The 12816-nt window shown below is 38.7% G+C and overlaps 1 protein-coding gene across 1 annotated transcript in view; it reads right to left on the reverse strand.

Moving 5' to 3' along the window:
- Positions 1 to 617: 617 nt before the first annotated feature.
- The window catches only part of PIWIL1 (piwi like RNA-mediated gene silencing 1), a 35520-nt gene continuing 23321 nt past the window's right edge, over positions 618 to 12816 (reverse strand). Inside the window, exons 13-20 of the mRNA XM_052654797.1 lie at positions 12550 to 12622; positions 10634 to 10834; positions 10425 to 10528; positions 8667 to 8737; positions 8334 to 8487; positions 3178 to 3303; positions 898 to 1045; positions 618 to 734 (exon numbers count right to left, since the gene is read on the reverse strand). Coding sequence (XP_052510757.1) covers positions 618 to 734; positions 898 to 1045; positions 3178 to 3303; positions 8334 to 8487; positions 8667 to 8737; positions 10425 to 10528; positions 10634 to 10834; positions 12550 to 12622 — 994 coding nt within the window. The remainder of the gene's footprint in view (positions 735 to 897; positions 1046 to 3177; positions 3304 to 8333; positions 8488 to 8666; positions 8738 to 10424; positions 10529 to 10633; positions 10835 to 12549; positions 12623 to 12816) is intronic.

Here is a 12816-nt window from a genome sequence, read left to right on the forward strand (position 1 = left end):
CTTTGGACAGAAATTTAAAATTTTCAACTATCTTTTTTAACCCCCATAATACCTAGCCCCCAAAATGAAATAAAAAATAAGCATACTTCTCCATACTCTCACACTTTTCCTATACCTTGTATAGGTTATTTAATGGCAGCTTTTCCTGTAAAATGAGATCATCAGATACTCAAGTAAAATCCTACCTTATGATTGTAGTGAGCCCTCCACTTTATTCCTTTTCTCTCCTTTAAATTCAAACTAAGTATTTCAAAAACAAGGCCACTGTAGCTTTACAAGTAGGACTTGCTCACTCCTGAGAACATTTTCATCAAGTAAATCCCTACTTTTCAAATAGTTTAAGAGATTCTGCTTATAGTACAAAGCATCTTCTCCACACTTTTTCAAAACAAAAAATCCTCACGTTTATGAGAACAAGATAAAAGAGTAAATCCTAATTTTTAACCTATAAAATAAGTCAATTAATAGAAAAGTTAGAAATGACTCTAGATTTCCTAGTTTTCCTTCCCAAGTTTCATCTAGAAAGATAACAGTTAAAAAAATAAGAGCTTAAAAAAAATCCCAAAGATATAATTTCAAAAGGAAAAACGCAGCCACATCTTGTCGTCTTCTGTAGGTTAGAGGTAGTAAAGACGATTTGACAGTGACAGATTTGGTTCTCTATGAATACTCTGGCCAACAAGGAAAGCCAGTTTGTGGGCATACTGGCAGGGAGCAGGAACACGAATGACACCCTTTAGTGGAAGAAAAAAAAAAGGTTCTATTACTTTAAAAGTAACTTCTCTAAATTACAAATCTCAGTATTAATAGTAAAAGCCTTTGAAAACACAGCAATTCCATTTTGAAAAGTGAATCTCACTGATGTGGATAAATATCAATTAATAAAAAAATACTTACTGGCCAGTTGTAATAGACGTGACATAGCTTGTAAGTTAACCTCTGTATGTGGTCTGGCTTCAGGCCACTACTGTCATAGATGACATTATAATGTGTGGGAGAAACACTACCACTTCTCACTGCCTGGCTCACGATAAAAAAATCATACCTGGAATTACATAAGAAAAAAACCTACATGGGTATGAGGCTTATCTTTTTCAAAGCTAAAGTTAAGATGATTCAAGTTTCTTACAGTAGAAAGATCCTGTATACTAATGTAACCTAATCTTTTCCAAACGTGTGCTTCCTTGAATTCAGAACTTGCTATTCATGAACCGTTTGGGAATGCTTATGTGTGAAAGAGGTTTAAGATACTACTTTTTTTTATATTTTAAATACCTATCATTGATGCCTAAGGGCATTAACGAATATTGGACCCGGCTGCTAATTATGACAGTGCACGCTGTACAACAGGCCACTGTTTCCACTCCACATCTGAGGGAGACAGCTGAGTGGGAATAGGCTCTAGAATCAAGAACCAAGTAGTGCAAACATAAAGGAATAGATGTCAGTTTTTGTTTCTTTGGTTTTTTTGAGGTACCAATTAAGTATCAATTCAGAGATGCTGTAATCCAGCCTGATAAAGATATTAAGAAATTGATTATGTCCCTTAAAATGAGACAAATTATAAAATCAGAATTGATCTACAACAGATTATAGCCATCTGGAAAAATGAGGCTTTCAGAATCACTAAATGATGTGCCCAAAAGAACAGTGAAACCGTAACAGAACTAGAATCAAAACCTTAGTTCCCAACTTAAGCACCTTATCATTCAAAGTAGACTTCTCCAAGTATTTCAGTAGACTAGTAGCTATTCAGTGTTAAAGAACATTGAGTAAAAAGTAATCAAGTTTTTTGATACTTTAAAATCCAACTTGGATTTTACTCTGATTGTTTTAAAAAGCTGTCTTCAGGTCAATGCTATACCTAAGCTTTGGTTGTCAGAGTAGCAGTAATGTTAAAAAGCATCGTGAGGTCGTTCTGAATGATTAAAGAGAGTCCTACAGGAAATGAAACTGTCAATTATCTTAGCCATTTTGTCCTCCCTCAGTGATTTTCCCCAACAGGTTAGAATCCTTCTGACAACTATTGCCTGCCTGAGAAAAAGACACAATCTAAGACAAAGAATCTTGAAATAAGTATTTCTATATGCTGTCAGCTAACAGGACTAAGTAGATCTAAAATCTGTATTATCATTTGTCTACATAAATTTAAGTATAGTAATGCCTCATTTACCTGCAGGAGACGTGCTACACATTTAAACTTTGCCCCCTAGGCAGACACTTTACCTTGATTAAAGCTGCCCTTTTTTAAAGGCTCCACAAATTTATGTATAAAAACAGAAACTGTCCTATTCACTCTCGTGAGGAGGGTGTTACCGTGGACTGACCAATCACTTGCCATCAGGAAGGTGACTTAGTGCACTGAACACCATCCCCCACAAAATGAAACTTGAGGACCCAGGTTTCATGACTTTGCAGTTGAACTGCTGTGTGCTGAGAGCATGAGCATTTGCCCCTGAATGTTCTAGGTGGCTTTCTCATGGCAGAGTGCAGCTCACAGGTACATAGTGTTTACTCATGCATGCTTAGTCGCTGAGTCATGTTTGACTCTTTGTGACCCCATGGACTGTGGCCTGCCAGGCTCCTCTGACCATGCAATTTTCCAGCCAAGAATACTGGAGTGGGTTGCCATTTTCTGCTCCAGGGGATCTCCCTGACCCAGAGAGCGAACCCATCTTCTCTTGCATATCTTGCATTGGCAGGTGGATTTTTACCACTGTGCCACCTAGGAGTCCCTAGTGTTTACTCAGAAGTCACTTTTCTCATCTGCAACTGTGTCTTTAGATGGAATTTTCTAACCTGTGGATAACCAAGTACATTAATGGGTCTACAAATTTTGATTGGAAAACAATAATCTATGAATGAGGTTACATATGTTAAAAAAAAAAAAAGCCACAGCAATCTACAGCAGCAGTTCTTAAACTCTGTACATATAACTAAGGTCATAAATGATAACCCTCTTCCCTCAGAGAGAAACTGCACAGAAACCTCTGCTCACCATGTCAGACACTAAGTTCATACATCATAGGCATTATGAGGGCAAACTAATGACAAGTATTAGTATTTATAAGAAATAAGTATAAGAACTAAAAAGTAAATATGGTAAAAGGTAATAAAGCATAGAGATTATGCTAAAAGACAAAGCAGAAACCAATCTTTATCTAATACGGAACTTACCATTCTGGTCTTGTAACCTCTACATCAATAACTGTTCCAGGGAGTGGATTCTGAAGTCTTCCTCCAGACTGAGCAAAAAATCTGGCGTTGACACGTTTCTTCACCACAATGACCGTTAGTCTTGGGCTTAAGATGGTGATGAACGTAGCTACATTTAGTCAGTCATACTTTCAGGGCACTGAATCATTCATACATTCATACACTCCATTAAAAAAGAGATGCATCTCCCTCTTGGGTATATTATTTATCCAAGTTGTGAAGGAAGATTCCACAACTTGTAAGGACCTGAAGCTAGGACTGGGAATAAACTCTGAGTAGAAAATAAAATGGCAAGGTTATGTCGTTTTTTAACTAGTAAACCGAGCATATAACATACCTAGCACACTAAAATGTTAAGCCCAGCACGGCTTTAAAGTTCACAGTCTGAGACCCTTTTCAGTGGACACTTCCTACTACATGGAAAGTAAGTGTGCCCAGTCGTGTCTGACTCTGAGGCCCCATGGACTGTAGCCTGACAGGCTCCTCTGTCCATGGGGTTCTCCAGGCAAGAATGCTGGAATAGGGTGCCCTTTCCTACTCCAGGGGACCTTCCCCACCCAGAGATCAAACCCACGTCTCTTGCTTCTCCTGCAGTGGCAGGCAGATTCTCTACCACTAGCAAGCACCACCTGGGAAGCCCGTGGAAAGTAAAATCTTTGACAAGTAAGCTAATTTGAGTAGTCTCAAAATCTAATCTGCTTTTCAAAATGACTAGTTGACAGTGTATCAGAGGATCTCTGTGTCTGTCTGTCTCTCACACTCAATCACTCCTCAGTTGATCCTTAGCGATACAAGAACATTCTGTCACCCTGTCCCTTCCGAACCCCATTCAGGTGGCTTCTTTCCTGTGTCAAGACCATTCCTCTCCCCTAGAGAGCTTTCAGCTCTGTGTCACATTAGATTCACTGCCTCTAACAAGCTTCTTGGCTCTCCTGAGAACAGCCCTTTAACTGGCAGGTCATACTGGGCTTGAATACCCTTTCCAACCATCCCTTAAAGGTTCATTTCAAATTCATTGCCTGATACAGTCACACTGTATACACATGTGCACTTGGGAATAAATGCATTATAACATATTAAGCACTTAGTGCTATCGTACAATAAGCATTTGATAAAAATTATGATTTTCAATACCTTAACTTTCCTCTGCTCTTTTTCTAGCTACAAAATTAGTTCCTTAAGAGCACAAATATACTTTATTCTAAAAACTGGAAAGCAGAGGACCTCACACGCCGTATGGACCTGCCTGGTAATGTTTGACTCAAGTAGGTAGTTCACAGTATACTGTCTAGACTGATGGTCCAGAAGATTCCAAATTGGGAACTTCCACTCATTGCTAAACCTAACTTGTGCTGCTTCATGGTAGCAGTAAGCAAATATACAAGGGGTAGGAAAATGATTTTACTTCAGTAAACAGAGGACATTTTTAGAAATATCACTGTTTCCACAGTAGAGCCACTGCTGCCCAGCAACAAGAGATCTGCATATTACAAAGCCACCGTCTCAGGAACCAAAAGACAAAGTAGATTTTAGTCCTGGGACATCTCAAGAAATGATTTTGCAAATGTGGTGATAGAAAGAAAGTCACAAGTATGTTGAAGTGACTTTTTGATTTGTTCTTAACCAAACATCTTAAATCAGCTAATCCATGACATATCTTTATAAAACGCTAATTATCAACATTTCAATTCAAAAACAAATACTGATAACAAACAAATAAGATAACAGCAAATGTTAAAATCCAAACTCTGTGTCTTAAAAGTAAGCAGTAATTCTTGGATATTATTTTACTTTATATGCAACTCAAAACTTTTTTTTAGATGAAGTACCTACTATATATTGAGAGCCTACTGGGTATTTTATGAAGTACACTGAACATTCTGGCATTTCTTTCAGCAGCCTTGGTGAGGTGCATCCCGTTTCACAGATGAAGATGAAGCTGGGATCAACCTAACTAATTCTAAGACATGTTGTCTTGCTCACTAATTTCCGCAGCCCCCAAAGAACAGCACAACTGACAATGTGAAATCTACTGCATGCAGTGGCCTGTTATGCACCAGCACAGGCAATCAATTTAAATCCTCCCTCCCTGCAACTTTTCTTTTTCTAAGGGAGAAAACAAATTAAAACTTACAAAACTTTACAAAGTAGAACAAAATACCAATGAAAAATATAAGCATTAAGAATTTTAAGAGGATAGGAAAGAACATTAACTTTCATTTAAAAAATATTTTTAAATGCTATTGGCATTTTAATCTGAAACTCAATTACTTCAAAAGAGATAAAAACATCCCTGACTTGCTCTGAGAACTTACTGGCATAAGGATCACATTTTAAGAAACGTTTAACACTCAGAGGGGTTCTTTCAGAAATCGGCCAAAAAAGACTTGGAAGCCCCCTTCAGTTTAGCTAGAAATAAGCCCTTAATGCTCATCCCATGGGCCACATAAATCACATGGAGCCCAGATACTGTCAAACGACTTTCAAGACCCTCATTTTCTATAATGATAACAAATGCTGCTGAAAAGGTTTGGCAAAAATAATCAGTCTTCTGCATGAAGCAGAAGCAGATATTAAGAAGAGGTGACAAGAATACACAAAAGAGCTGTACAAAAAGCTCTTAATGACCCAGATAACCATGATGGTGTAGTCACTCACCTAGAGCCAGACATCTTGGAGTGTGAAGTAAACTGGGCCTTAGGAAGCATTACTGTGAACAAAGCTCATGGAGGTGATGGAATTCCAGAGCTATTTCAGTCCTACAAGATGATGCTGTGAAAGTGCTTCACTCAATATGCCAGCAAATTTGAAAAACTCAGCAGTGACCATGGGACTGGAAAAGGTCAGTTTTCATTCCAATCCCAAAGAAAGGCAATGACAAGGAATACTCAAATTATCATACAACTGCATTCATTTCACATGCTAGCAAGATTATGCTCAAAATCCTTCAAGCTAGGCTTCAACAGTACATGAACTGAGAACTTCCAGATGTACAAGCTGGATTTAGAAAAGGTAGAGGAACCAGAGATCAAACTGGATCCAGAGATCCTCTGGCTTAAAGAAAAAGCAAGGGAATTAAAAAAAAAAAATCTACTTCTGCTTCATTGACTACGCAAAAACCTCTGACTGTGTGGATCAAAACAAACTGTGGAACGGTCTTAAAGATATGGGAATATCAGACTACCTTACCTACCTCCTGAGAAACCTGTATGCAGGTCAGGAAGCAACAGTTAGAACTGGACATGGAAAAACAGACTGGTCCCAAACTGGGAAAGAGTACATCAAGGCTGTATATTGTTCACCCTGCTTATTTAACTTATATGCAGTTTACATCATGAGAAATACTGGGCTGGATGACTCCCAAGCTGGAATTTAGATTGCCGGGAGAAATACAAACAACCTCAGATATGTACATGATACCACTTTAATGGTAGAAAGTGAAGAGGAACTGAAGAGTCTTTAGATGAAGGTGAAAGAGGAGAGTGAAAAATCTGACTTAAAAATCAATATTCAAAAAATAAAGATCATAGAATCCACTCCCATCACTTCATGGCAAAAAGATGTGGAAATAGTGTCAGATTTTATTTTCTTGGGCTCCAAAATCACTGTGGATGGTGACTGCAGTCACAAAACTAAGTTGCTTGCTCCTTGGAAGCAAAGCTATGACAAACCTAGAAAGCATATTAAAAAGCAGAGACATTACTTTGCTGACAAAGGTCCATATATTCAAAGCTATGGTTTTTCCAGTAGTCATGTATGGATGTGAGAGTTGGGGAGGGAGGAGGGAGGGGGTTCAGGATGGGGAACACGTGTATACCTGTGGTGGATTCATGTTGATGTATGGCAAAACCAATACAATATTGTAAAGTAATTAGCCTCCAATTAAAATAAATAAATTTATATTTAAAAAAAAAAAAAGGCTGAGTGCCAAAGAATTGATGCTTTCAAACAGTGGTGCTGGAGATTCTTGAGAGTCCCATGGACACAGCAAGGAGATCAAGTCAATCAATCGAAGGAAATCAACCCTGAATATTCATTGGAAGGACTGGTGCTGAAGTTGAAGCTCCAATACTCCAGCCACTTGATTCGAAGAGCCAACATATTGGAAACGACCCTGATGCTGGGAAAGACTGAGGGCAAGAAGAGAAGGGGGTGACAGAGAATGAGATGGTTGGATGGCATCATCAACTCAATTGACATGAGTCTGAGTAAACTCTAGGATATAGTCAAAGACAGGGAAGGCTGGTGTGCTGCAGTCCATAGGGTCACAAAGCATCAAACATGATCTAGAAACTGAACAATATGCATATGCAAGCACATACAAACATACCTCCTGGATATTCTAAGCATCTTTAAAAATCAACTCCACAAAATATATTATGCACTGAGCCCTTCATATTCAACAGTCCCTGATCTCAACTTGCTTACAATATGAGAAAGAAAACAGCGAAAAGTTAAACAATGTAACTTATTAGAACAGCTATCTTGAGATGGCATGCAATTTACTGCCAGAGAGCACCAACAAATGACCTTGGTAGGAGAGCAAAGCAAAAACCAATGTAGGTCTCAAAGGAGAGCCCGAGAAGCATTCAGTTATGAGTACAGCTCCCCTTGGCTGCGAAGACTGCCTCAAAGGACAGACGTTAACGGTCTCCTCCTAGGACACCAAACACATGCCAATCATCAAACCATCAAAAACCAATCCAGCTGAGTTCAAAGAAATTAAACAAGTATTTGTTGTTCAAGGAGGTAGAGAAAGAGTACGTTAAGACTATCTGGAAGGTTTATTTCAACCAATGCTGTGGACGCCTACGGCTGCATTGGGATAATCAGACCCTCATACTTCAAGGCTGCAGGAGAGAAAAGTGGCAGCAGCTGGTCAGTGAGGGTGTTTCCATGTGTCATTCGTTGAAGGAACTTCCACTCTCCATTTCCAGCCTCTCCTCTACAAAACAGTCTCCATGAGACACCCACCCCCCAACCCCTTCCATTACCTCAAGTCCTATTGCGCCTATAAAGTTAGTTTCTCACTTACCTTTCCACCTTGTGATGTTATTTTCAAAGATACAAAATGCAGTTTTATAAAAAGGAAAACACTTTACATGTTATATGCTTACTTGTAACCTCTACCAACAGATTTCAGGCAATCCAAAAACTGTGGTACTTCATAGTTCACCAATGTTTTAAGCTGACCGTCTCCTACGCCATCCCGATACACAATAATTCGACTAGGCATGTATTCATTGCAGCTATTCCAAGCCCTTAGAGCAGCTGAAAGAAAGCCAGAAAAGTTTTAAATACATAATACATTAACACAGAACAAAAAAAATGTGCTTCTACCAAACTCCAGGCACAGGTTTTTGTTTTTGTTTTCCCAGAATCACAGCTTTAAGATAGCTTCTGGAAGACTGGAGTTTGGAGGTCAGACTGACACACAACAGGTGGCTTACCTTGCAAGCACACCTTCAGCCCGTCTACTAGCTCTTGTCCTCTGTCTTGAAACACACAGCGAGAGAACCAGCTATTCAGAGAAAACATGGCTGAGGTGAGAATACAGCCACACAGAACTTTTTCACTTTTCGATTTTTCTATATCTATGCAACTTATTATCTTTAACTTCCTTGATGAAATCTTAAACGGAGGTAACAAGATACAGGAAATCGCTCATAGACAAAGCTTTTTTTTTTCCCATTATAAATCAATCCCATAATTCCATCACTGAGGAAGAAATAAATGTAAGTTGTAATAGCGAGATATGCCTCCTAGGTTTACACCTCAATATACATAGACACATACTAATACTATACTCCTGGTAAAAGACAGTCTTCTAAAAGATAAAATACCTTGAAATATGCCCAAGTACCAGTAATGCCACCACATCAGTGCTTCAATTTTCATTCTTCTTGGCAAGTCTATTAGTTTTAAGAAAAGCACTGAAAAATAATTTCACTATGTTGATATACAAGTGACTGGGTAAACTTTGAGTGGGTTTTCCAAAATAAAGTTAACATGGAAACTTGAAATTACATTCAAAATAATAAATTTATTAAAGAAGCTTTTAGAGATTGTCATATTTAAAGAGATGCGTCCTCTCACCAAATACAAATAATAAAATAACCTAGAATGTAGTCTGACCACTACAGATTAAGGGCCAGTGAAGGACATTAAAAATGGTTAGAGTAGCTAATAACTGGTTTCTTTCCTAACTTTATTGGATCTAATGTAAAAGATCCAATAAACGCTGGGCTGGAAGAAGCACAAGCTGGAATCAAGACTGCTGGAAGAAATATCAATAACCTCAGATATGCAGATGATACCACCCTTATGGCAGAAAGTGAAGAGGAACTAAAAAGCCTCTTAATGAAAGTGAAAGAGGAGAGTAAAAATGTTGGCTTAAAGCTCAACATTCAGAAAACAAAGATCATGGCATCCGGTCCCGTCACTTCATGGCAAATACATGGGGAAACAGTGGAAAACAGTGGCTGACTTTATTTTTGGGGGCTCCAAAATCCCTGCAGATGGTGACTGCAGCCCTGAAATTAAAAGACACTTATTCCTTGGAAGGAAAGTTATGACCAACCTAGATAGCATATTCAAAAGCAGAGACATTACTTTGCCAACAAAGGTCTATCTTGTCAAGGCTATGGTTCTTCCAGTAGTCATCAATGGATGTGAGAGTTGGACTGTGAAGAAAGCTGAGCACAGAAGAATTGATGCTTTTGAACTGTGGTGTTGGAGAAGACTCTTGAGAGTCCCTTGGACTGCAAGGAGATCCAACCAGTCCGTTCTGAAGGAGATCTGCCCTGGGATTTCTTTGGAAGGAATGATGCTAAAGCTGAAACTCCAGTACTTTGGCCATCTCATGCAAAGAACTGACTCATTGGAAAAGACTCTGATGCTGGGAGGGATTGGGAGCAGGAGGAAAAGGGGATGACAGAGGATGGAATGGCTGGATGGCATCATCGACTCGATGGACGTGAGTCTGAGTGAAATCTGGGAGTTGGTGATGGACAGGGAGGCCTGGTGTCCTGCCATTCATGGGGTCACAAAGAGTCGGACATGACTGAGCGACTGAACTGAACTGAATGTAAAAGAAACCAAGTTAAAAAATTAACACAATTCTGGTACTCCCCAGACACTGGCCCCTGCACTCATGTCCTGTTTGCCTACGTTCAGCACTTAATCTACGGCTATCAAAGCCCACTTACCGAGTCATCCCTTCATTGATGCTTGCCACAAATCCTGCAATTGACCTCCGTCCAGCTGTGGTATCATGGTAACAATCAATGCCAACTATCATCGCTAGCTTCAGCTTTAACAAGAACATCGTAATTTTAGATACAATGGAATGCCAATACAATAAAAATACATTTTTTAAAATAAAAAAACTTATATCTAGCAATTAAATCAAACTTACAGGCATATCAACCCTCCAGAGCTCTCCTCCCATCTTGCAGTTCATCTGCAGCGCAATCTTTGTAGCAATGGCCATGACAGTCTGTTGCTTGCCTAAGGTTCGGGCCACCACACACTGACTTGGAGTAGGGCAATCTGTACATAAGTATTTTTTAATAGCATCATATTTGTCTTTCCGATTACTTGATAACAGACAAACAACCTAAAAACAAACAAAATGTCCTCATTACAAACAATTAGGAAACTGATAATGAAATTCAAAGAAGAGAGAAAACTAAACCCACCCGTGATCCATAAACACATAATCGTTTACTGATATTAATACTTTACTATCCATCTCTGCCACAGAGCTAGTAAGTATGACATTAACATTTACATAATGCTCACTGAGAGTAACTGGGTGCTCAGTCATGTCCAACTCTTTGCAACCCTTTGGACTGTAGCCCGCCAGGATCCTCTGTCCATGGGATTTTTCAGGCAAGAATATACTGGAGTGGGTTGCCATTTCCTCCTCCAGGGGATCTTCCTGTGCCTCTTATGTCTCTTGCACTGCAGGCAGGTTCTTTACCGCTGAGCCATCAGGGACGCCCATAACGCTCATTACATTCAACTAAGTAATATATACTAAGCACGAAATCAAGTTAAGCAAACAATTTAAAACCGAGTATCATTAAAACTTGAGAAGTTAGTTAAACATGGTCTGTTATCAGCTTGGAAAAATTTACAAGTAGGGAATAGGGCAAAATAAGTTAGTGATAACTTACAGGTGGACAAATAAAAGCATTTCTAAAATGCTTACAATTTTCATTTACTCATGCCCTACCTAGAATCACGGCTTTTAAACTCTCAAAGCTCTGGCTTGGGAGTATGATCAAACTATGAAGTTTCCTAGAAGTTCATGGGCAATTCTGGGGAAACTGAAATGACTGATCTAAACAGACGCCTGTCCCAAATGGGGGTTAGTCAAAGGATACACATTTCCAGTTAAAAAGTAAGTTTTGAGAATCTAGTGTATAGCATGGTGATCACAGTTATACATACATTATATACTTGAAAGCTGCTAACAGAGTGGATCTTAAAGGTTATTACCACATATACAAAGAAGAATTGCAATTACATGAGATGATGGAGGTATTAACTAACGTGCTGTGATCGTTTCACAATATATCAAATCATCACACTGTGCATTTTAAACTCACACAATGTTAAATGTCAATTACATCATAAAAAGGCTGGAAAATTAACCAAGCAATTAAGCCACCTATATTTGCCCAAATTCTGAGGATTCAAGTTCTGGAGCTGAATCCAACTCCAACTTACTGCTGTATTCCCCAATTTATAGTCCCAGATTTTTATTTTTCTTGCCATAGTCCCCAATAAAATAATTTTCCTACCCTTGGTGTCTCTATTATTCAAGACAACTTAATAGTACTCTGCCTGTGGCGTTTAAGTATGAGACAAAGGCCTAAAAGGAATCCATTAGAAGAAACCAACTCATTTCTTAGGTTTAAAGCAATACAGGTGTATTGTGTTTCATTAAATTTGTCTTCGCCATCTTATTAATTATACTAAGTGTAACTACAAATATACTAATTATACCACATGTGCTGGACAAGTACTGATTTCTACCCTTGTGCCTTTTCTCCTCCCTATTCCCTCTCTGAAATTTTCTAGAATTAGAGCATTTAAGTCTGGGTAAATTTAAGATGGCTTTGTTTTCTTCCATCCCTTCCTTACCATCTGCAGCACACAAGCTCCTAGGCACCCAACTAAAGCCAGCATTAACTGAGCTATCTTAGGAAGGTAAAATATGTATTTTGTGACTGGTTTGGGAACCTAATTGTAACATTTTTAACAATGTCCCATTTAAAACAACTGATTCCAGGTCAACTGCCTACATATCAACTAGCTACTTACTATCTGGGTATCTGACGTAACCTTTTGCTGTAAGACTCTTAAATAGGCTTCAGTTCTATCATCCACTTCAATCCTAGAATGGAAATACGTAATTCAACATTCAGAAAAAGTTAACCAAAAAAATGTACTATGTGTTAAAAGGTTCCCACAGATTGTAACACAAGCAACACTTCTGGGTGAAATATTAAGTAGAACATCAGGAGCAGCCATGTAGTCAAAAGGAATTCTAACACACTCAACGGCAACTGTCTGAGAAATAGTCCTTTT

Source organism: Budorcas taxicolor, chromosome 17, assembly GCF_023091745.1.
Source record: "Budorcas taxicolor isolate Tak-1 chromosome 17, Takin1.1, whole genome shotgun sequence".
Taxonomy (NCBI): Eukaryota; Metazoa; Chordata; class Mammalia; order Artiodactyla; family Bovidae; genus Budorcas; species Budorcas taxicolor.